At 40.8% G+C, this 23,601-nt stretch overlaps 2 protein-coding genes across 10 annotated transcripts in view; one reads left to right on the top strand and one right to left on the bottom strand.

Moving 5' to 3' along the window:
* Positions 1 to 23,113, top strand: part of FKBP5 (FKBP prolyl isomerase 5) — a 109,605-nt gene extending 86,492 nt beyond the window's left edge. For all 9 annotated transcript variants that reach the window (XM_055330893.1, XM_055330889.1, XM_055330888.1 and 6 more), the window contains 6 exons: positions 680 to 836; positions 6,450 to 6,540; positions 8,983 to 9,066; positions 16,877 to 17,062; positions 19,892 to 20,131; positions 20,824 to 23,113. In XM_055330893.1, coding sequence (XP_055186868.1) covers positions 680 to 836; positions 6,450 to 6,540; positions 8,983 to 9,066; positions 16,877 to 17,062; positions 19,892 to 20,131; positions 20,824 to 20,928 — 863 coding nt within the window. In that variant the 3' untranslated portion in view covers positions 20,929 to 23,113. The remainder of the gene's footprint in view (positions 1 to 679; positions 837 to 6,449; positions 6,541 to 8,982; positions 9,067 to 16,876; positions 17,063 to 19,891; positions 20,132 to 20,823) is intronic.
* LOC129513140 (40S ribosomal protein S15a-like) lies at positions 17,225 to 19,885 on the bottom strand. Its single transcript, XM_055330896.1, has one exon. It carries the CDS (start codon positions 18,326 to 18,328, stop codon positions 18,062 to 18,064), a length of 267 nt encoding a protein of 88 aa, XP_055186871.1. The 5' UTR covers positions 18,329 to 19,885; the 3' UTR covers positions 17,225 to 18,061.
* Positions 23,114 to 23,601: the final 488 nt, after the last annotated feature.

Here is a 23,601-nt window from a genome sequence, read left to right as displayed (position 1 = left end):
AAATTGATTTGTGAATGAGATTAGAACTCTTAAGAAAAGCTTCTTTATGCAGTTAACCTTTGTTTATCTTTGGGGAAATAGTCATTTAGTTCTTTTTTTACAAGCATCTGAAGTCAAGATGTCATAAATGTTTAAGTCGCTATATACTTGATATTAAATTTGACACCTTGATAATTATCTACCAAATATTTTAGCATTTCTTGATCCTGTTACAGGTGAGGAAATCTGTCATATAGTAGGTTAAACCTGTGTTTCCACTTTGTTTTAGTATCCACCAAGCTATCTTATTATTTTTAAAAAATTCATTTATTTATTTTAGAGCCTGAGTCGGGGAGGGAGAAGATGAGAGGGAATTCTCAAGCAGACTCCCTGCTGAGTGTGGAGTCCAAGCCTCTGAGATAATGACCTGAGCCAAAAGAGCTGGCCACTTAACCAACTGAGCCACCCAGGTGCCCCCAGCCTATCTTGTTGATACAGTTGTTGATAATTATAAGCTTAAACTTAGAAAAAAAAATAGGATTACCCTTAAATTTTCAGACTGGGTAGACTAAGTGTCAACAGGACATACCCCATTTGTCTCTGGATGAAATGAGAAAGGGGAAATAAGCCTTTATCCCTTCCCTAAATTAGCAAGCCCTGCGGAGCTCCTTTATTGACAGACCTGTCTCCTCTCCTTCAGTCCACCTGGAAGGCCGCTGTGATGGCAGGATGTTTGATTGCAGAGATGTGGTCTTCATTGTTGGGGAAGGAGAAGACCATGACATTCCAATTGGAATTGACAAAGCCCTGGAGAAAATGCAACGGGAAGAACAATGTATTTTATATCTTGGACCACGGTAAGGAGCATACCAGTTCCATACACAGTGAAGTTACCTAAAGGACGGAGATTTCAGTGTGTGTGTGTGTAGTATATGAAGGTGGTCTACTTTCATTCTTTTGCATGTAGCTCTTCAGTTTCCCCCACACCATTTATTGAACAGACTGTTTTTTTCCTCCATTATATAGTCTTGCCTCCTCTGGCATAGATTAATTGACCAAATAAGTGTGGGTTTATTTCTGGGCTCTCTGTCTTGTTCCATTTGAGCTATGCATCTATTTTGTGCTAGTATCATACTGTTCTGATTACTACAGTTTTGTAGCATAACTTGAAGTCTGGGAGTATCATACTTCCAGCTTTGTTCTTCTTTCTCAAAATTGCTTTGGTTACATAGAGTCTTCTGTGGTTCCTTATAAATTTTAGGGTTATTTGTTCTAGTTCTGTGAAAAATACTCTTGGGGGGCAGCCCAGGTGGCTCAGTGGTTTAGTGCTGCCTTCAGCCCAGGGCCTGATCCTGGAGACCCGGAATCAAGTCCCATGTCGGGCTCCCTTCGAGGAGGCTGCTTCTCCCTCTGCCTGTGTCTCTGCCTCTCTCTCTCTCTCTCTCTGTGTTTCTCATGAATAAATAAATAAAATATTAAAAAAAATACTCTTGGTATCTTGATAGAAATTGCATTGAATCTGTAGGTTGCTTTGGATAGTATGGACATTTTAATAGTATTAATACTTCCAATCCAAAGGTGTGGCACATCTTTCCATTTGTGTCATCTTTAATTTCTTTTATCAGTGTTTTATATTTGTGACAAAATGGATAGACCTAGAGGGCATTATGCTAAGTGAAAGAAGTCAGTCTGAGAAAAATACCATATGATTTCCCTTATATGTGGAATCTAAAAAACAAAACCCATGAACAAACAAAACAATCAAATACAGAGAAGGAACTGCTGGTTGTCAGAGGGTTTGGGGGGGGTTAGGTGAAATACGCAAAGGGGGAATTAAGAGATACAAATTTATGGTTATAAAATCAATCACAGGGATGAAAGGTACAGCACAGGGAATATAGTAAATAATATTGTGCTGATATTACATGGTAATGGATGGTAATTGTACTTACGGTGAGCATAGTGTAATATACAGAATTGTCAAATCACTATGCTGCACACCTGAAACTGATACAACATTGTATTCAACTATACTTCAATTTTAAAAAAACAAAAACAGATACATTTGCTTTTGCAATCAACATTTTAGTTTTTTCAATGAAGTTAATGCTAAGGAAACAAATCAGTCTACAGTTAAGTCATGGAGTGAATTGATAGGCCATATAGTATCACAAAGATCTGCAAGCCTGTTTACTTGATTGTTGTGTGTCAAGGATAGGACTGACAGGCAAGTTTTGCTGTTTTATGTGTTTTGCCTGCTTTATTGCCAAGACAGGAAGCTATTGGCTCATCTCATGTGCTTCTCTTGCCCCCCTCTTTCCTTTTCTCTAAATTAGGTGGGAGGTAGTAAAACATGTGAAGGTTGGAAGTAGAAGAAACATTTGGATGATTTATTACCACTTGAATTTGTGCCACCTGTTCTTATACAGAGCCTCTGGAAAAAAAAAAAAAAGTGTTCTTCCTGAATCTAAAGGCAGCGGAGATGACTCATTTTTGCCTAAATTTTTCCCATCATAAGGATATCCATTAGCACTTCCCAGCTTAGAACTATCAGACACTAACAGTCTCTCTTGTGAAAACATGTTTGGTATTATTTTTAGACCTAAAATTATACCAATCTAACCCTTCTATCTTGAGAAAGGGACCCTTGAGAGAAACCAGGGTGTTTTGATTCTGTTTGCATGAAAGTGCATCTGCTTATCTGGAGTTTCCTCCCACTCTGGCTCCTTGGATTTCAGTCCCTAGGGTTTGAGTTATTGAGAATCTGGATGGCTTGCACTTACCAATAGGTACCATCGTGCCTTTTGTACAGTTGCTTGCCTTTTAGGAGCCTCAGAAGTAATCCAGTGGCATATTCACCTTTGCCCTCATAACTTGAGCTTTGATCCTATTTCTCATGGGTGGGTTTGGCCAGGTCTCCAAATGCTCTATACCTTGATCTGTTTTAGAGCCTTCAAAGAGGCACCATTTATTTCATATCTTCTTTTTCTCTGTCATCCTTTTTCCACTACTGTATTCCTGCTTTAGTGTGTTTTATTTACATTTACCCTATAGTTGTATTTCACCTTCAGGGGAACTTATTTCTCTCATTCTAGAAGGAACTATTCTTTACTCAAGTAGAGCATAGAGAGAGCTTCTCTTCCATATCCAGGTAATATCTCATTATTTTTAATCTAGCTTTCTACAATTATAGTTCTAGACTCATATAAAGAGAGTGGTATTTATGTCCACTGTATGCTTTCAGGTTTAAGTTCTACAGTATCTACCATATAAAGTTGTGGAGGTCTAATGAATGTGAAGAACTTTGCAGAGTGCCTGACACATAAACTCTCAGTACATTAGCTGTTATTGCTGTGGTGACTATTTTTCTATTCTATTTTACCCTCAGACTACAAGAAAAAGGAAACCCTGTTTTAACATAGGGTAGATTTTTAAAATATTTTCAATCATAAAAGTAATCAAGTTTTAATAAATTTCTAGGTATAAATTTTTTCATATGTCTCATGGTAAATAAATCATCACAGTTAGAAAGGAACATACTGTCTTCAAGATTACTCTTGAGGAGTAGTATAAAATGCACAGTCTGTGGTGTAAGGCTTTGCGTAGGTTCACTATATAAGACTAGCCATATAGGTAGACCATCCCCACACCAAGCAGTGTGAGTGCTCGCAGTGGGCTTACTTGTCTTGCTCAGATCCCCACACAGCACAGAATATTGCATCTGAGTGTCGCTGTACATGTGGCTGCTGCAAATGCACGCTCTGTAGTTGTCTCACGTCATCTGTGTTTCATTCTCTAGAAAATGTTCAGGGCACACCTCTGCGACTCTGAGAGACCCCTTGGTAGGATATTTTCGTAATAAACTCATAAAACACTTCCACAGAACCCGTTTTCTTTCTTCTCAACAGAAGAGTGTCTTTTATACAGTGTTTAATACTGTGACCTGTTGTTTGTTTTAGGTAAGGTACAGCTAGTTACAGTGTTTTTGCTCCCTTTCCTTGTGTTTCTGTCCTGCACCAGTCCCAAACAAAAAGACAGGCTGCCAAACAGCCATGATGTTTAATTATGAGGCAGTGTGGGTTTAAAAATAAACAGTTTTCTGGGGACACACAGAGTCTGAATTTAAATCCTGGCTCTGCCACTGCCTTTTTGTGTTAACATCCAGAAACACTCCCCTCTGAGCCTCAGTTTCTTTATCTGTAAAAATGAAGCAGTCAGTAAGCACTTGTGGTACTTCTTGTATGCACATGAAGCCTTATTGGTCATGTGCAGATACGTTTTGTATCTCTGCTGTCTGCCGTTAATTCAAGAACATTAATACCAGATTCCTTCTGTTACTGTAACCCAGCTTTCGTCTTTGGGCTAAGTCTGGGAATTCCATTTGTGACATTCTGTCTTTCAGTCAGATGAATTTGTGTGCCGTGGGCCCTTGGTTACCCAGGCCAATCTGACATAAGTCAGACAACTGTCTGTATAGCTTGGAAGTCAGGATAGATGCTCCCAAAACAGCTTGGCGTGTGGGCTTTCACCTCCCTGGGGTGGTGTGCTTCACATAAATCTTCATGGAATCTCTCCATTCGAAACCAGGAGAGATTGTAGAAATAAGGTCTACAATCAGTCTTCTTTAATCCAATTGATGATGAATCAGGACAGTTTGGTGCATTCCTTGACCCAGCCCTCCCTGCCTCCCCCAGCCTTGGGACTTCAATTCACGAGTACCCCTAAGGCAGCTTGTCTCATCCTCAGCACTGTTGACATTGTGGGCCAGATACTTCTTGGTTGTGGGGGCTGTTCTGTGGCTTGTAGGATATTCTACCCACTAAATGCTAGTAGCACCCCTGTGGTTGTGGCAAACCCTAAATCTCTAGATACTGCTAAATGTCTCTTTTGCAGGGATTAAAATCACCCCTGTCAACAGTCACTAACCTAAGGCAAGTATCAGACTATCAATTACTGGGTTTGTACCTGTTTAGCACAGGGCTCCAAATACCACATGCTGTCAGTACAGATGATCTGCAAGGACTCCCCTATCCATCTAGTTCCCAACAGTTAAGGAATGTTTGCTATCTACCAAATGGTAAAAACCAAATAGATGTATAGGTCTAAGAGCTCCAAGTAGAAAACTAGTCATGACTGCCTAAAATTAGCCACTGGTAATTATGTCCTCTCTGATTTCTTTGCTGAAGATACCCTTTGCCCTGCTATTAAAACTACCACACCTCATTCCTACCAATTCTCTTTGTATCTCTGTACCTCTCTCTGGCTCCAGCTTTCATTTTCTTGTGTAATAGCAGAGGTGAGTAAGCATTTTCTTCCTGAAAAATCCAGGCAAGAGGTAAAGAGGGTGGTATAAGCCACAAGATATGAGTGTTCTCTGCCCACCCCACCCCCAGTCATTTTGCCCCAGAGAAAATGGGAGGTTTTAGCATCCATCTGGTTTTGGCATCCTTTTGGGTTTACTAAGTTATCTTACAGTACTATTCCCTATACTCGAGAGTAGTTTAGCATTGAAACAGATGGGAACAGAATATATTCCAGTGAACACTTTCATGATGATATGCTGGGCATTGTACTGAATGCTGGGAAACCATTGGACCAGACAGACAACGCCACCAGCATTGCCATTACAGGAGATACGTGCTTTTTGAATGCTCTAGGTTTGTTTAAAGACCTTCAATGACCTGGAAGAAAATAAAAACAGAAAAGCAATTTATATACCTTCAGTCATGTTCTTTGGTAAGTTTTGGCTAACAGGTGTAGTGTTTTATAGTGTGATAGCCACAAAGCTATGAGAGCATTTTTCTTGATGAGGTGTTAGAGCTTGCCAGGGCTGTTCTTTATGATTATACATTTGTTCTATCATTTGTGTGTTCTGGTGTGCTTTTAAATGTCTTGCAGAAATACTGGGAAGATTAATTTCCTTCCTGATGTGTGAGCCTTCTTCCCTTCTTCTATTTACCTGACTGGAAGTGGTACTACTGGAGGGAGACTGCACTTTAAAGTTAAAAGCTTATTAAAATATAGCCTCTAATGAACAGCACTGTAACAGTCACAGTGCCTGTCTTCTCTGTGCTGCTGATAAAGCTTCGGGGAAAAGTCCTGATAGCCAGACAATGGCTATTTTATACAAAGAACTAGATATGAAATCAGAGGAAAAGGCAGTGAAATTTAAAATCACATCAAGGAAGATTTCCCAAGTAGTACAGGTGTTACATTACATGTGCTGGTGAAGGAGAAAAGAAAACTAAATCTAGCCTGGTTTCTTCAAGAGCCACAGAGCGGCACTTGGCACTGTATCTTCTGATCCACAGCTGGTTTGTCTTCAGGGTCCCTGATGTGTGTAGTGTCCAGATGAGAGCTCTGTGCTACTGTGATGCCTCAAAATACCAAAGGCAGTGCCTGGAAATACATCAGTTCTTTTTAAAGTTTTTTTGTTTTTTTGTTGTTGTTGTTTTTACTCTCTGTTTCAGATATGGTTTTGGAGAGGCAGGGAAGCCGAAATTTGGCATCGAGCCTAACGCTGAGCTTATATATGAAGTGACACTGAAGAGCTTCGAAAAGGTGGGAAAATACCCGCTTCTCTGAAATCATGGTAGATTTCCTCTCTGCCAGCTCCCGATAAGTGACAATTGGATATCATTAAGTGGTGTGGATGGATGGTGTTTATTCGTATGTTGTGCTTTTCGTGACCAAGTTTGTCTCTTGTCTTTGACACTGCTCCCAGAGTACGAGAGAGCTGATAGCGCACAGCTGATACACAGCAAAGGAGCTCAGTGTTCTTATTTTGTTCCTACGTGTCAGCCTTTTTTTTTTTTTTTTTTTTTAGTTTTAGTTTTTTGGGTAGAATCCAAGACTTGTTCCCTTATTTGTTCCTAGACTTGTTCTTTCTGTACTTTTTTTCCTGGGTTGAAGACAAAAAGGTTCACATTCTGCCAAGCAGCTCCTTGGGGGAGTGGGGTGCAGTTTTCTAGTGTTGAATGGATCGTACCCCTCTCCAGAGTCATGGAGAGGCCTTCACTGTGGCTCCAATTTGTTATCCAAAGTGCAGGTCTTCCTGGGTCCCCAAACTCTGTAACCAGGGACAAAAGAGACCAACCTGCTGACCCTCTGGCCTTTCCTTTTTCCACACACCCAAACCTGCTGACCCTCTGGCCTTTCCTTTTTCCACACACCCAAGTGTAAAAAAAGAGTCTGTCTGTTGCCTGGGGTTCCAGAAGTGGCATACCTCCTGGCGCCTGTCTTTATCCCAGGCCTACCTCTGGAGGCTCCCATCAGCAGCTTCACCAGTCACACATAAAGCCTGTGTCTGCGCTAGGTATGCCATCACATCCAACGTAGTCCCCCTGCATCACCACGGCCCCACCCTGCCCGGAGAGTTTCAAGAACTGCATTTTGAATACCTTTTTTTAATTCCCACAATGTTGTCTCCATGCTCTCTGTACATTAAGCTGTGGACTAGAAATGTGACTATTTACATTTTATTAGACTTAGTCAGGAAACAGTTGTCCTGTAGGGCTGTAACTTCGGACTAAGACAGGGGAAGACTGCTTTGGGATTTTCCCCCAACAATGATGTTCCTGATCATACCCTTCACACTCCGTGTTCCCCAGAGTAAACATTCGCTGTTGTCATGACCATCGCTAATTGTCCAGTTACCTCTCCTGAAGGCCTGCCAGCTCAGCGCTGATCCTCCAAAGTGGTCTTCATAGCACAATGTTTTTTATTATTAAAGGGAGAGAAAATAATCTTTAGCATATGGTTATTTAGACCTTTGGCTTTCCTGTTTCCATTTAATCAAGTAACCCACAGCCCCTTCCCATCCACAGTTCAGTGGACATTGAGGAGCGTTCTCACTGTTGTATGCAGGAAGCAACCCTGCGTGCACCTCTTGCTCCAAGGGGTTGTTCCATGAAACACTGCTCCGTATATTTGAAACCATGTGAAAGTGTGATGTTGGAGGCAACATGATTTAAATCTCTGCCTCATAGTAGTAAGAATGTATTTATACTCTGAAAAGACTGAACTCCATATAAAAAAAAATGCAAAGGGACCTTGTTACTAGATTTTTAACTAACAGAGCTAAATTGTTAGAAGCAACATAAGGTTGCCAGAAAGACTAGTAACTGTCATTATTCACTCGGTGGGGCGGGTGGCAGCAGGAAAACATCACTAATTATTTTTTTGAATAGAGAGAATTTCGCAGTTACCCACTAGAGTTTTGTAATTCCTGTGTAGTAAGTAGCACTAACACAGCCACTGTCTTTTTCCCTAAAGCATCCCAGATTGTTCTCTTGACTCTTGATGCTCCCTTGAAATCCACCTATTCTTAATGAAAGTGAAGTTATCTCTGGATTCCTTTCTCTAATGGTGGAGAGAAATAATACACATGATCCAAAAGAGCAAATGGTCATGAAATCCTTTGCAACAGTTCTACATCAGCTTTATCTTCCCTCTTATGTATTACTTGAAATCCCCTAGGTATCTGTCTGCAGGTTGACTGAGTTTGGACACTTTAGTGCATACCTGGTTATTTCAAAGCAGAGAGACAACAATGTGACCTGGCATTTAAAAAATTCTGTGTGAATATGCAGCCATGACTTGACTACGTAGTGGTCCCATTGTAGAGTTTGAAACACTGAGTCTTGAGAGAAACAACTTGCTGATGTTGTAATGGCAGTTGGGGCGGGGGGGACACTGGGTTTTATTATTTGTCCTCTCCTCACAGCTCCAAAGGTGCACTCTTTAACAGCACATGACAGCTTATGTTCCTTACTGTATTTTTGCCTGCCCCTCCTTCTCAGGCAGCATGGGTCAGACAGCAGCTCAGTCATCACGGAAGGTGAGCTCCAGCCTAGCAGTGAATGGGCAATGGCGCAGAGTTTTAAAAGCTAGTGTGTTCTGAGGTGTGTGTATCCTAGAAGCAGCCTCTCTGTTCTTACAGGTATCAACTGATGCATTTTCCTTCTCTGTTCATCTAACTGTTTTTACAAATTTACATAACAGGCCAAAGAATCCTGGGAGATGGACACCAAAGAAAAATTGGAGCAAGCTGCCATTGTCAAAGAGAAGGGAACTGTGTACTTCAAGGTATGTGAGTCCTTGTACAACTTTTTCCATCTCAATAATTTATTCAAGTGTCAGTGAATTGTGCTAATATTCCATACTCTGAATTCCATCAGCACCCTTTTGGATAAAAATAAGCCTGAATTTTTGCAAGTCTGTCATTTTCAGTATTCATTATAAATAGTGAGAAAGAATGGATTAACATGACAAAAAGAATACAGATGCCTCTTGTACACGTTCTGCTGTAGATTGTAACCCTCCATAAAGGCAGGCCAGGTCCTCCTGGCCTACCTACCACTGTATCACCCAGGGCCTAAGGTTACTTGCTTGGTCCGTAGTTGGTACTCAAGTGTTTGTGGAATGAAACAAAGAATGTACAGAATAATTGTTAGTAAGTGAGAATTAGTGGAGGTAAGTTTCACATCATTTTCCTCTCCGCTGTCTTGGTGAAACCACTAAGGCATATGACAAAAGGAAGGAGAACTTGCACAGATCCCAAAAGAAACCGACAGGAGGAGAATGTTCATTTTCTCTAGTAGCCAAGATAATCCCTGCCATACTTGGTTTTGTGAGGAATCTTGAGAAACTCCTGAATGATACTTGTTATTGATTGCTTCTTGAAAGCCCTTTCTTGTTACCTCTCAGAATGTGATACTTCCTCACTTAGATCTTAACCCCCCAGGTATAAAAGAAAACAACACTTTATTCAGCTCTAATCAGAATGCTCTGTCCATTTCTTCTCCACACCCAACCAAGTACCTTCTCCATATCCAGCAGAAAGGGCTTGGCTTAGAGAAGAGAGAGAAAGAACAAAAAAAAGAAAGAACGAAGTTTTGTCAAGGTTTCTTTCTTTTTTTTTTTTTCTTGCCACTGCAGCCCATGAACAAAATTGGATGATATTTTCAGCAGTCTAAAGCAGTGATGCCTAAATGTCCTTCAGCAAGTCTTTATGGAGTGTCTGTTCTGAGACTGGCTATTGTACTGACAACCTTTTCTGGAGGGAGGGGAAGCAGTGTTAACCCCCATGAAACAACTAGAGAATTATGTAAGACTATATAATCAAGACAGAATTCAGACAGCCAGGGGCCAACATGTGTGGTTATTGTTTTTCAGACTGTGAGAACAGACCTATTAGTAAAGATAGATTTTGTTTCATTAAGTTTGTTCAGCTGTGTGTGAGTAGGTACGGGATCATAATTGAAAACATGTTTCTTGCTGTGGGTTGTAGCTAAACAAGTTTGAAATGTATTAGTATAGATAATATATAATTATTTACATCTCTTTATAGCTATTATACTATACTTATAGCTATACTAAAGTAATGTGTGAATCACCAGAAAGCTTTGGGGAATGGTGGCATGAGCCAAATTGGGAGAACTGGGCTTTATGGCACCAAGTGATTTAAAGCCATTTAAGGTCCAAAGAGGTTACTTTTGTGTGTGTAAGGTGATGGAGTTAGGGGCACCTGGGTGGCTCAGTTGGTTCGGCATCCGACTCTTGATTTCAGCTCAGGTCTCATAGGCTCGAGCCCCAAGTCAGGCTCCACACTCAGTGCAGTCTGCATCTCCTTCTCCTTCTGCTCCTCTCCCTGCTCGAGTGCATGCTCTCTCTTTCAAATAAAGAAATAAGGGCAGCCCAGGTGGCTCAGCGGTTTAGCGCTGTCTTCCGCCCAGGGTGTGATCCTGGAGTCCTGGGATCGAGGCTTCCTGTGTGGAGCCTGCTTCTCCCTCTGCCTGTGTCTCTGCCTCTCTCTCTGTGTCTCTCATGAATAAATAAATAAAAATCTTTAATAAATAAATAAAATCTTTAAAAAAATGTGATGGATTTGAGAAGTTTCTTGCTAAAGTTCTGTGAGTTTCAAAAGTCTTGAGAGCAAGTTTGATCTTTTTAAATTTGGATTGAAATATATTGGATATTTCTAAGTTATTTAAGTAAGATTCCACGAGTTATTTGTAGACTCAAATACATACCACACTAGAATAAAATACTTTTTGCAAAATCCCTTAGGACTATAGGTTGTGAGTGGTGTTTCCTAGAGTCTATAAAGTCCTTACTGTATTTTTTATATTTCCCAAACTTATAAATAGAATATTAATAGTTTGGGGATTGGGGAGTTGGGGTTTTTGGCATTTGACTGGAATTCTATCAACTCTGTGTAGTAAAACAGCTCAGCTATTCAGAAGTTCTAATTGGTTGCTGATGACTCAGAACTTTAGGGAACATTATTGGTAATGAAGTAATGTGGCAAAGCCACGTGTCGTTTAGCTGTGTCCCGGACACATACAGTGAGATGGCCAGGATTAGTGATGAGCAGCAGAAAGCAATGCTTCAGTGTCCTTACAGTTACTTAACTTTGTTGCTTCTAAGCATCACAATTGCAGTAGTGATTTTTGTATTTCATAATATTACGAACCCTCTTAAAATTACTGATCTTTGGATGAAATCTGGATCAGCAGTCACACATATGGAACATATTATTTTTAACATGCAATTTGATAGACAAAATCTGTCAAAACATTTGTCTTTTGGGGGAAAATTAATGGAAGGTTCAAAACCACTGACCTAAGACTTTTCTCCCAGAATGTCTCTGAACATTTTGTACTATTAGAAACTTCCCTGGAGGTACCTTCATAATTATGGGTAAAAAAAAATCCCAGCAGTGATCCTAGTTTTAGATGTAAGACTTCAAAATGGTCGGTAGATAGTTTCCTATACGCATTCCCTTTTAAAAATTCAGGGCAGGTTTCAATCTGCCACTCTGCCCTCCTGGGCCTCATCTTTCCAGAGTGTTTGACTTGGCACGTTGTGCACATGCACAGAGTCCAGATGTGTGGGTGAGAGCAGGGATGGGGTAAAATAAAAATCTACATTTCATGCCATCTGGTACATTACAGACCCATCCATTTTCATCAATCTGTCGGTTTGGTTTACACATAAAATGGGTAAATTTCTCCTGTTAGTAAAGTGTTGAATTGCACTCAGTTGTAAAATGGGAATAATTTTATGTTTAGATTGTAAACTCCTCATACCAACCTCTGAACACTAAAGAAAAGAAAGGCAAAAGACTCTTCATTTGTCTCTGAAAATAATTAAACAGATACAACATGCTATTATGCCAGGCCTTGTGCAAGCCAATTAAACAGACATTATTTTTGCCCTCAGAGCTGATAGTGTTCTGCAGGACAAGAGCACTAGCTGTCATACTTGGTTAGTGTTTCTCTTTTCTGACTTGGAGGCAGAGTGGTATGAAGTCTGAGGACGTTGCCATGAAATGGGGTTCTTGCGCCCCCTTGTGCTCCTTGGGGAGAAAAGCATTTCTCAAGCAAGCTCATTAAGGATCCTTGATGGACTGCTGAAACCTTTTCAGAGGAACCAAGCTTTGCTATGTTTTGACTTTGCTGAACCAAGAAGCCAATGCTGTAATTTAGAAACATGTCATCCCATAACTCTAGGATTTTAAGCTTAATGAAAAAAAGTCCTAACGAAGTCCCCAGGATCACGCCCTGGGCTGAAGGCGGCGCTAAACCGCTGAGCCACTTGGGCTGCCCTAAATAAAATCTTTAAAGAAAAAACGTGAAGGAACTTACTATGAAGCCTATTACTTAGTTTTTTGGTTTTGATTTTTTGGTTTGTTTTGTTTGCTTGTTATTTTGAAACCATAGCTCCCTGCTATTCTGACTGTTTAGAACCTACCATTATTATTTTTTTATTCATTTGAGAGAGAGCATGAGAGAAAGAATGAGAGAGTACTAGCACGGAGAGGAACAGAGAGAGAAGCAGGCTCCCCGCTGAGCAGGGAGCCCGATTCAGGTGTCAATCTCAGGACCCTGGGATCATGACCTGAGCCAAAGGCAGACACTTAACTGACTGAGCCACCCAAATGCCCCAAAACCTACCATTATTATAAGACATGGATCACTGTCTTCTCCAGCTTTTTTCTTTCCCTGTAATAATACATAGGAGATAATCAGAAAAAGTAATAGGTACATTTGAGGAGGAGAAAGAAGGAACTAAGGCAGAACAGTCCTTCTTACCTAACCTAAATGAAACAATACCTTTCATGTCTACCCACTTCTCCATTTTTGCTCCCAATGATAATGTTTTAATTCCATAGGGCAGCCCGGGTGGCTCAGCGGTTTAGCACCACCTTCGGCCCAGGGCATGATCCTGGGGACCTGGGATTGAGTCCCGTGTCGGGCTCCCTGCATGGAGCCTGCTTCTCCCTCTGCCTGTGTCTCTGCCTCTCTCTCTCTCTCCGTCTCTCATGAATAGATGAATAAAATCTTTTTTAAAAATTCCATAGTTATATCTTTGATCTTAATCTTCCTTCAGCAAACCTTCAGTAAGGGCCTCTTTGTGCTAAAGTATCTTTGGATATTCCAAAGGGATAAGATGTGATTCTGTCCTCAATTGCTCACCATCCCAAGAGAAAAGACAGGGACAGAAAGAAATGACAACTTGTAAAAAAAAAAAAAATAAATAAATAAATAAATAAAAATAAAGAAATGACAACTCGTGAGGACTTTCTTTTTTGTAGTGTCCCAAAAAGGAGTAGTGGGCCTTGGGCTCTGACAAAAAATAAAAGTGTTGTCTTCATTTCCTTGGGCTGCCATAACAAAATCTCATAGACTGGGTGATATAAACAACAGGAGTTTATTTCTCACAGTTGTGAAGACTGGAAGTCTTAAGATCAAGGTGCCAGCAGGGTTGATGTCTTGTAAGAGTGCTCTTCTTGGGTTTCAGATGGCTGCCTTCTTGCTATGTCCCCAAATGAACTGTCCTCGGTGCTTGCAGCAAGGGAGAGAGAGAGGAAGCAAGTTCTCTCGTGTCTCTTACAAGGGGATTAAGTCCATCATGAGGGCCCCACTTTCAGGATCCCATTTGAACCTCATTATTTCCCAAAGGCCCTATCTCCAAATATCATCATGGAGATAGGCCTTCACCATATGAATTGAAGTCACAGGGGATAACACAGTTCAGTAAGTCTTCTCTAAACAAGTCACATGTGAAGCGGGATGTTCAGTGAGGGATGTAACTTTCCTTTGATTCAGACTTAAGCCTTCCACTTGGAACTGGTCTGCCCATCCTCATCACCAAAAATCAGCATCAGGGCTGCTTCTACAAGTGGAGCCATTTCTTCTGTGAACCACTTGACGTCTTTTAGAACAGGAACATTCTTGTAGATCTGCTCTGGGTTTTTCTCTTGTCATTGGGTGACCTTTGGGGTGCATGTGTGAAGACAGTTCTACATTGAGGTGTATACACTGCTTTGACTACAGTAAATCCTCCTGACATCATCTTAACACTACGTGGCTCAGACATTGGATATAATACCTTTGAGGATCTGGCTCCAATTACGCCATATGCTCGGTAGGATGTGTCATCTGTTCTCAGTCTTATAATCAACTCCTTCAGAGGAGATTCCTCACCTGTACTTTTTTGTGTATTTACCAGCTGTCACTTCTTTCATCTTAAAATGGCAATAAACACATTGTCTCAGCCCCATAATTTCTTGTATGGAGCATATATATAATTAATTCACCTGAATTGACTACACAGTTGCTATTCATAATTGTTAAAATTCTACTAATCAGGTAAGAGCAAAAATATGTTGAGATTTTTCTCATGTAGTTAGCTGACTGACATCTATGTGATTTATGTTGTAGGGTTATTTATGTTGGATACTATTCAACTATATATTTCCCTTGTCTGTAGACGAGAGGTCAGCAAACTACAGCCTGTTGTAGTAAGATTCTATCAGGACACAGCCACACACATTTACAGGCAACCCTTAAACATGGGTTTGAACTGCACCTGTCCACTTACTTATATACAGACTTTTTTTTGACAGACTCACTACACTATCATAAATATATTTTCCCTTATGATTTTCGGAATAACATTTTCTTGTTTCAGGCTTGCTTTAAGAATACTGTATATGAGAGACACCTGGGTGGCTCAGTGGTTGAGCGTCTGCCTTTGGCTCAGGGCATGATCCCAGATTCCCGGGTTCGAGTCCCACATCAAGCTCCCTGCATGGAGCCTACTTCTCTCCAGAAGACATAGGCAGAATGCCTATGTCTCTGCCTCTCTCTCTGTGTCCTTCATGAATAAATAAGTAAAATCTGATACAAATAACATGTAAAATGTGTTGATCAACTATTACCAGTAAGACTTACAGTCAACAGTAGACTGTTAATAGTTAAGTTTTGGGAGAGTCAGGGAAATGCAAATCAAAACCACAATGAGATATCACCTCACACCTATCAGAATGGCTAAACTCAACAACACAAGAAACAACAAGTGTTGGGGAATATATGGAGAAAAAGGAACCCTCTTCCACCATTGGTGGGAATGTAAACTGGTGCAGCCACTGTGAAAAACAGTATGGTGGGTCCTCAAAAAGTTAAATATAGAATTGCCCTAGGATCCAGTAATCATGCTAATGAGTATTTACCCCCACCAAAATACAAAAACACTAATTCAAAGGGATACAGGCACCCCTATGTTTATAGCAGCATTATTTACAGTAGCCAGGATGTGGAACCAGCCCAAGTGTCCATCAATATGTTAATGGATAAAGAAGATATATAATGGAATAACAGCCATAAAAAAGAATGAAATCTTGCCATTTGCAATGACATGGATGGAGCTAGAACATATAATTCCAAGTGAGATAAGTCAGTCAGAGAAAGATAAATACCATATGATTTCACTCATATGTGGAATTTAAGAAACAAAACAAATGAGCAAAGGGGTGGGGAAAGAGACAGACCAAGAAACAGGCTCTTAACTATAGAGAACAAACTGATGGTTACCAGGGGGGAGGGGGCTGGGGGGAATGGGTAAAATAGGTGAGGGAGATTAAATAATGTACTTGTCATGATGAAAAAATGAATATATAAAATAATAAAAGTAAATCATTTTTGAAATAAGTTGTACACAGGTTTTCGACTGCCTGGGAAGTCCCAACCCCAACCTGTGTTGTTCAGGGATCAAGCACATTGTATACTGTCTATAGCTGCTTTTGCACTACTGTTGACCCAGTTGCAACAGAGATTGTTTGGCCTGCAAAGCCTAAAATATTTATTATCTGCCCCTTTACAGAAAAAGTTTGGCAACTCCTGGTTTAGGTAACTTAAGATTTGCTGTGTTTACAGCTGGCACTTGCCAGAATGCAGTCTCTTCTACGGAGTGCTGATCCTCAGGAGATGAGGGAAAAGTAACTTCCCCTTCAAGTAAATTAGTGATAGAGTTTAAAACTACTCACCCGGCAGCCTGGGAGGCTCAGCGGTTTAGCGCCACCTTCAGCCCAGGGCGTGATCCTGGAGACCCCGGAGCAAGTCTCACATCGGGCTCCCTGCATGGAGCCTGCTTCTCCCTCTGCCTGTGTCTCTTCCTCTCTCTCTCTCTCTGTGTGTGTCTCTCATGAATAAATAAATAAAATCTTAAAAAAAACTACTCACCAACGTTTTGAAAGTCTGATAAATACTTGTACCAAAGAATGTAACCCAAAGCCTTGATGCCCTCCTGCTGGAAGAACTGTCCCCTCTGAAAAAGATGAGATGGTACATGCTGGAGAATAGCATTCCATAATTCACTGTCCCAAACCAGCTCAGAAAGCACTGGCACTGCAAGGAGAATGGAGAAAGGGGCCGGGATGGCTATCTCTCAAGAGCAAAAAGAAATGATCAAATACCATGGTCAGTAGGAGAGGTTGTTTCACTTTGATGATTTGGTTTTTTTAAGGGAGGCCTGAGCTAACATTTCTCTTGTACCCCCAACCCCCAGAGCCTGTACAACAAATTCTCACTAGCTTTTTTTTTTCTACCAGGGAGGCAAGTACATGCAGGCAGTGATTCAATATGGGAAGATCGTATCGTGGTTAGAGATGGAATATGGCTTATCGGAAAAGGAGTCAAAAGCTTCTGAGTCATTTCTGCTTGCCGCCTTCCTGAACCTGGCCATGTGCTACCTGAAGCTTAGAGAATACACCAAAGCTATTGAGTGCTGTGACAAGGTAGAGTGTCTGTGTGTGGACTGGACTTGAGATGTTCCAGATCTTTTTCTTCATCTTCATATTTGGTCATCTTTTGCTCCTTCGTAGCCAAGGGGTGGAGGGTTTTTCATTTTGTTTTGTTATGTTCATTTGTTTGCTTGGAGTTGTTTCTTTTTCTTCTTCTTTTTTTTTTTTTAAGATTTTATTTATTTATTCATGAGAGACACACAGCTACAGAGAGAGGTGGAGACACAGGCAGAGGGAGAAGCAGGCTCCACACAGGGAGCCCGACGCGGGACTCGATCCTGGGTCTCCAGGATCAGGCCCTGAGCCGAAGGCAGCGCCAAACCGCTGAGCCACCCGGGCTGCCCTTGGAATTGTTTCTCATTATGAATTGGGAAATTCAGAAAGATAGAGATTACAGTCAAACTTTTTTTTTTTTTAAGATTTTTTTCCTTTAGAGAGTGTGTGTGCATGCATACGAGGATGGGGGCAGAGGGAAAGAGAATCCCAAGCAGATACCCCACCGAGTAAGGATCCTGATGCAGGACTTGATCCCACAACCCTGAGATCCTGACCTGAGCTGAGATTAAGAATCAGACACTTAACCAACTGAACCACCCAGGTGCCCCACAGGCTTTCCTGATGCATAGACTATAGTAATACACTATGAATAAGTTTTAATAAAATTGGGGCACTGGGTGGCTCAGTCAGTTAAGCATCCAACTCGTGATCTCAACTCAGGTCTTGATCTCAGGGTTGTGAGTTCAAGCCCCGTGTCAGGCTCCATGCTGGGCATGAAGCATACTTTAAAAAAAATTTTTTTTTGTTATTAAAATTATTTTCTTTTTTTTTTCCATTGACGCATTTTATTTGCACGTATGAATTACATCCCTAGAAAAAGAATCCCAGGATTTTCCATCCTGTGTGTTTTTGTCTTGCTTCTTCATGGTCCATGATGCCAGGGGAGGTTGTCAGTACAATGAAGCCAAACTGGCGGGATGGGAGCAGGTTATTCTGTCATTTTTCTAGATCTTTCAGTTGTACATCAAATCTGGGACTGATCACTCCACACTTGTTTAACCTGCCTGTGAGGTTCACAACAATTTTCCCAGCTCTATGATCATCGATGATTTCAAATTCGCCAATGTAACCATGCTTCATCATCACAGTGAGAAATCGGATGATGACTTTGGAGCATGGCCTGATAAGAACCTGGCGCTTGCCTCTCTTTTCAGCGTTGTTGATGCTCTTGAGAGCATCTGCCAGGATGTTCATGCGCACCATCGTGGCGGCTCGGAGAGATTGCGGAAAGAGGACGGGAGGGGCGAGCGCCTAAAATTATTTTCATCCATGACTTTACTTAAATCTGTGGCCTTTGGTATCAAATTGAACATCAACTCCTCAGGTTCAATGTAATAATAGATTTAACCTAAGCCTTTCAGGGCTTAAGCATGATAGACTTGCAACTACTTACATAGAAGATGTATACAGGCCACTTCTGTATACTTCTGGGATTGTTTCTGCAGACCATATTTCTAGGAGTGAAAATATGGAGTCAAAAAATAGGATTACTGAATATTATCCATAGTTTTTGTTTTTTATTTATTTATTCCTGAGAGACAGAGGCAGAGACATAGGCAGAGGGAGAAGCAGGCTCCTTGTAGGGGAGTCTGATGTGGAACTTGATCCTGGAACTCTGGGATCATGCCCTGAACCAAAGGCAGACGCTCAGCCTCTGAGCCACCCAGACATCCCTTATCTTAGTTCTTTTTTTTTTTCTCAATATTGTCAGCAACAAAAAACTCTTATTTTCATTTTTGTTTCTTGGTTACTGATGAAATCATACAGTTTTTCATTACCAGCCATTTTGCATTTCTTCTGTGAATTGCCTGCTCACATCTTTCAACTAGATTGATTTATATTGAGGCAGTCTGTACCTTATTACTATTAATCCTTTGGCAGTGGGGATCTTGTTCTCCTCACTTGTAAGGAAAATTTTAGTATTTATTTCATTGAATCTGTCTTTTCCTTTCTAATTAGAAAGGTCTCCCCCACTCTAAGATAATAGAAATAATTCTGTTTAGTACTTGCAAAAACTACTCCAACTAGGTGTACTTTTTAAAAAAACTAATTAAAAATTGTATTTTGATGGGACAGATTGCATACATGTAAGTATGCTTGGTCTAGAATTTTTTGTGTTTTGATATGAGGTAAAAATTTCTCTTATTTTCCATGTTCATTTATTACAGTGTAGGCCCCATTTATTACGAAGTTAATCCTTTTCCTACTGATTGACATTCCCACTTTTGTCCCTGTTAAATCTTATTATATATACACACAAACCTGTTTCTGAATGCTTTGTTCTGTTCCATAACCTCTTTGCCCAGAGACAAGCAATCCATCTTTTAATTTCAGTTTTTTTCTTAGTGTGGTTTAATTTCAGTGTGTTTAATTTTAGTGGTTCCATAGTATGTTTTTCTTCTGTGGTCGGTCAAGCCTCCTCTCATTATTTTTGTTTTTCCACAATTTTCTCAGCCATTCTTGGGCATTTGCTTTTTCCATTGAATTTTAAAATGAACTTCTCAATAGGCTCCTCCCCAGTCCTCTTGGAATCTTAATGGAAATTGCATTAAATACAGAAGTTAATTTGGATATAGTTGGTTCTACTTTGATTAGTATTTAATTACCTTGAATCTTGTCACTTCAGTAAACTTTTTCCAGTCCCCTTGGCCAGAAAAGTTTGGTAAGTTATTTAAATACTGAATTTCTTTGAAAGGTCCACAAACATGTCCACATGTAACAAAAGTTACATTCATGCTTTCTAAAATGTAGACCATCTGTCCCTAGGCGCTTGGACTAGACAGTGCCAACGAGAAGGGCTTGTACAGGAGGGGTGAAGCCCAGCTGCTCATGAACGAGTTTGAGTCGGCCAAGGGCGACTTTGAGAAAGTCCTGGAAGTGAATCCCCAGAATAAGGCTGCACGACTGCAGATCTCCATGTGCCAGAAAAAGGCTAAGGAGCACAACGAGCGGGACCGCAGGATATACGCCAACATGTTTAAGAAGTTTGCAGAGCAGGATGCAAAGGTATGTGCAGAACTGTCTTTCCCTTCAGGTACATCAAAAACTGATCTTGCCCCTTTGGTTTTTGTTACAACAAGATTAAGCATAGGGCACAGGGTCAGATAGACAACCTAAGAGGCACAAGAATTGGGAAGATGATTTATGATCTGATCTGAGGCTGGTTTGGATCCATAAGAAGAATGGGCTGTTCTACTCACCAGACATGCAGAGTTATGAGGCACTGCATGTCTGTGAAAGGGATGAGAAAAATAAGTTCCCTAGAGATTAGGAAAACTTGCTAGTTTTTAAAAATCAAACACATCAAGTATTTTTTTAGATACTTTTCAGATATTTGTTGAGACTTCCATTTTCCCGGGCAGTGGGCCATGATAGGGAAGGCCCACCATCAATGCCCTTTTACTTCATCACCTCCCCTACAGCAAGGTTGTGTTCAGGTCCTGAGTTCATCCTCCACTCCCCAGTCCTCTTGTCACAACACCCCTGTGGCAAGCTAGTCCTTCCCACTGAAGAAAAGTGAAAGCTGTCCACTATACACTCTTGTCAGCACTGCTCTGACTTACCCAACCAGGCAGCCCCAGGAAAGCCACTGTAATGCTCTCCTGTTTGAGACCTGATAAGCAGTCAGGAGGAGCCAGGAATTATCTGAATGTTTCAGTTTTTTCTCTAACCCTCTTGATATCTTATTTCTTCCTCAGGAAGAGGCCAGTAAAGCCATGGGCAAGAAGACTTTAGAAGGGGTCACCAATGAAAAAGAAGCAGAAAGTCAAGCAACAGAAGAAAAAGCCGGAGGCCATGTATGACACCACGCAAAGGAGGGAAGAGCCCTAATGAACTCGGCCCCTTCCTCCATGGGCTGTCACCCAACTCAGGACTCAACAGTGTTTCATGTAAAGTTTGTTATAGTCTGTGCAAATCTGGAAGCAAATGGCAAAACCAGTAGCTTCCCAGAAAACAGCCACCCTGCTGCTGCCCAGCGTGCTCCTTGAGAGGGTGGCATGGGACCACTCCCGGTGGAACGAAGCAGAAGTGACTATTGATGTGGTGAGATCGAACCACCAGCTAAGTCCAGCTCATTTCAGTTTGTGTCAACTTTCAATATCTAATTCAGGGTCCCTTGAGATAATCCTAACAATTTGGGCTGTCTGTTAGGTTTTACATCTGATTGAACTTTTAATAGCACTGCAGAAACCTAAAAATAAATGCTTAATGATTTTCTCCTTTCCTGCAGTTGGGTGGGAGAGAGGAGGAGGTCTTGGTTTTTAAATGACTGAAGTGCTAGCATTCGTAACCAACACAACCCATAGGGAGAGGGGTCTGGAATCCCCTCAGGTTCTCCACAGTGCCAGACTCTGAAGCCAGAACCTCAGAGGCCACTTGCTTGCTGACTTTAGTCAAACTTCCTCACTAAGCCAGTCTGCTTGGGAGAGTGGGGCTCTCTGGCACCCAGCCTGGCCCTGGAGGAGGGAATCTGTCATTTCCAAAACATTCTTCAGCAATGATAATGAGCAGAGGGAGTTTCTAGATTAGCTTTCCCTGCTTTCCCTGAAGTTCTGAGATGCTGAAATGTGAAAAGAGTAATCAGAATTATGCATTTTCCCCTCCTCTGTCTCTTGTAGGAACTAATATGGAGTACCGTACTGCCTGCTAGCATTGCTGCCATTCAGTTTCTGATTTCCATTCTAAACCTTGCTATTAAGAATTTAAGACTTGTTCTTAGAATATCTCTGACCTGGAGTGGATTTATTTACATATCCACTTAGGATTCATGCAGCTTTTTTTTTTTTTTTGTCTTTTTTAAATCACTGGCTCATAAACATGTATACTGGTTTATGGAACTTTATTTACACTCCTCTATCATGCAAAAAATGTTTGACTTTTTACTACGAAGTAGCTTGATTTTTAAAAACAAAATCTGCAGAGTTGGAAAAATAAGCAGTTGCTCTTGTACGTTAAGGGTTTTCCTCGCAGGTTTGGCACGCAGCAACTTTCTTATGGCTTCTTTGTTCTGGTGTAAGTCGTGAAAAAGAACTGAAAACTGCTTCCTGTGCAGGCACATCTAGCCTAAAAGCTCCAATCCTGGGGCATTGAATCAGGGCAAGTCAGAGTACGTACATGTAGTGGAATCTTGGTCCTTACGGGTAAGTGAGATTGAACATGGCTTTCTCTCCCCATGGCCTGAGAAGCACTTGTGGGAATGCGTTTGCAATCAAAGGAAACAGTAGCTCCAACCTGGAACATCTCACTTTGTAAAATCCTAAAGAACACTGGCAATTACTAGTTTTAACTTTTATGGTGGTTTTAGCAAAACACTTGTTAGGTTAGGACCCACATCAAAACCTAAAAATAAAATAATTTCCATTTATACCATTTTTTTTTCTCCATGGAACAAGTGGAATTAAATTGTGAGTTTCTCCTTTGACAACTAGAATGCTTTTAATTCTCACTTTTGTCTTTATTCATGAGATTTCTTTTAAAAGCCCCAATCTCGCCTAGGAAATATGAAAAGCAGAAGTTGATTTTGCTTTGTTGCTTGACTGTTTAGTATTTGTAGCTCTTTTGACTAGAGCATGACTCCAGTGAGATTTGATTCTAAGGCCAGTTAGCTTTTTGCAGGTAGCAAACAAAAAAACAGGTTCTAAAACTTAGATTATCCTAGCCAATTGTCTCCAAATGTGTGTTATGGGTCACCAGCAGGGAGTGGGCAAGAGTGTGCACAGAGGGGAGGACAGGGGGTATGCAGGTAGTTCTGAGAAAATGAGGGTGAGGTGCCCATCACCACTCAAGAAAAAGAAACTTCATATGTTCTTGTATCAAATTCAGTAATCTTAATTTGTCTAGAAACCAGTGGATGTCTTTGAACCATCTTTCAGACTGCATTTGGAGTGCTGAGGCAGCATATATGATGAATTGAAAACTTGTTTTTTAAAAAAAGAAAAACATTCAGATGCACTTTTTTGTGTTCCTTAAATAAACAACCAAACATGATTTCCCCTTATTCTTGGGTTTTGCTTAAATAGTCTTCAGAAAAAGTTGTTTTGGTTGGAAAACTAGGGTGGGGGCCAAGTTGAAGAACTACAACCTTAGAAAATTGGCTGCAGACACTATTGTCCTCCCTGCTCAGAGGCACAGCTTGAAATCAGCATTGGGCTAAAGGTGGTAGAAAGATGCATCTTTGTTCAGATGAACCAAATCAGAAAAACAAGAAGATTTTTTTTTTCTCATCAGCCAGTGAGTATTCCACTATTTTAGCTAATTGTAAGGTAGGTTCAATTTGGGAAATGAAGAGGTTTAATTATGTGCTAATTTGCATAATTAGTAAATATGTAAAACATAAGCATGTGGTGGGTGATCCTCTGGGTTAAGCATGCCCTTTCTCTTTCTTAAGTAGCATATTTCAGCAGATGCTCATGGTTACATACCCAGAAGGGTTAAGGAGATGTCACGTACACTGCAAAAGAAAGGTGACTACCTGA

The sequence above is a fragment of the Nyctereutes procyonoides genome, unplaced genomic scaffold (assembly GCF_905146905.1).
Source record: "Nyctereutes procyonoides isolate TBG_1078 unplaced genomic scaffold, NYPRO_anot_genome, whole genome shotgun sequence".
Lineage (NCBI taxonomy): Eukaryota > Metazoa > Chordata > Mammalia > Carnivora > Canidae > Nyctereutes > Nyctereutes procyonoides.
The sequence above is the reverse complement of the archived record's forward strand: the minus strand, read 5'-3'. Positions and strand labels throughout refer to the sequence as shown.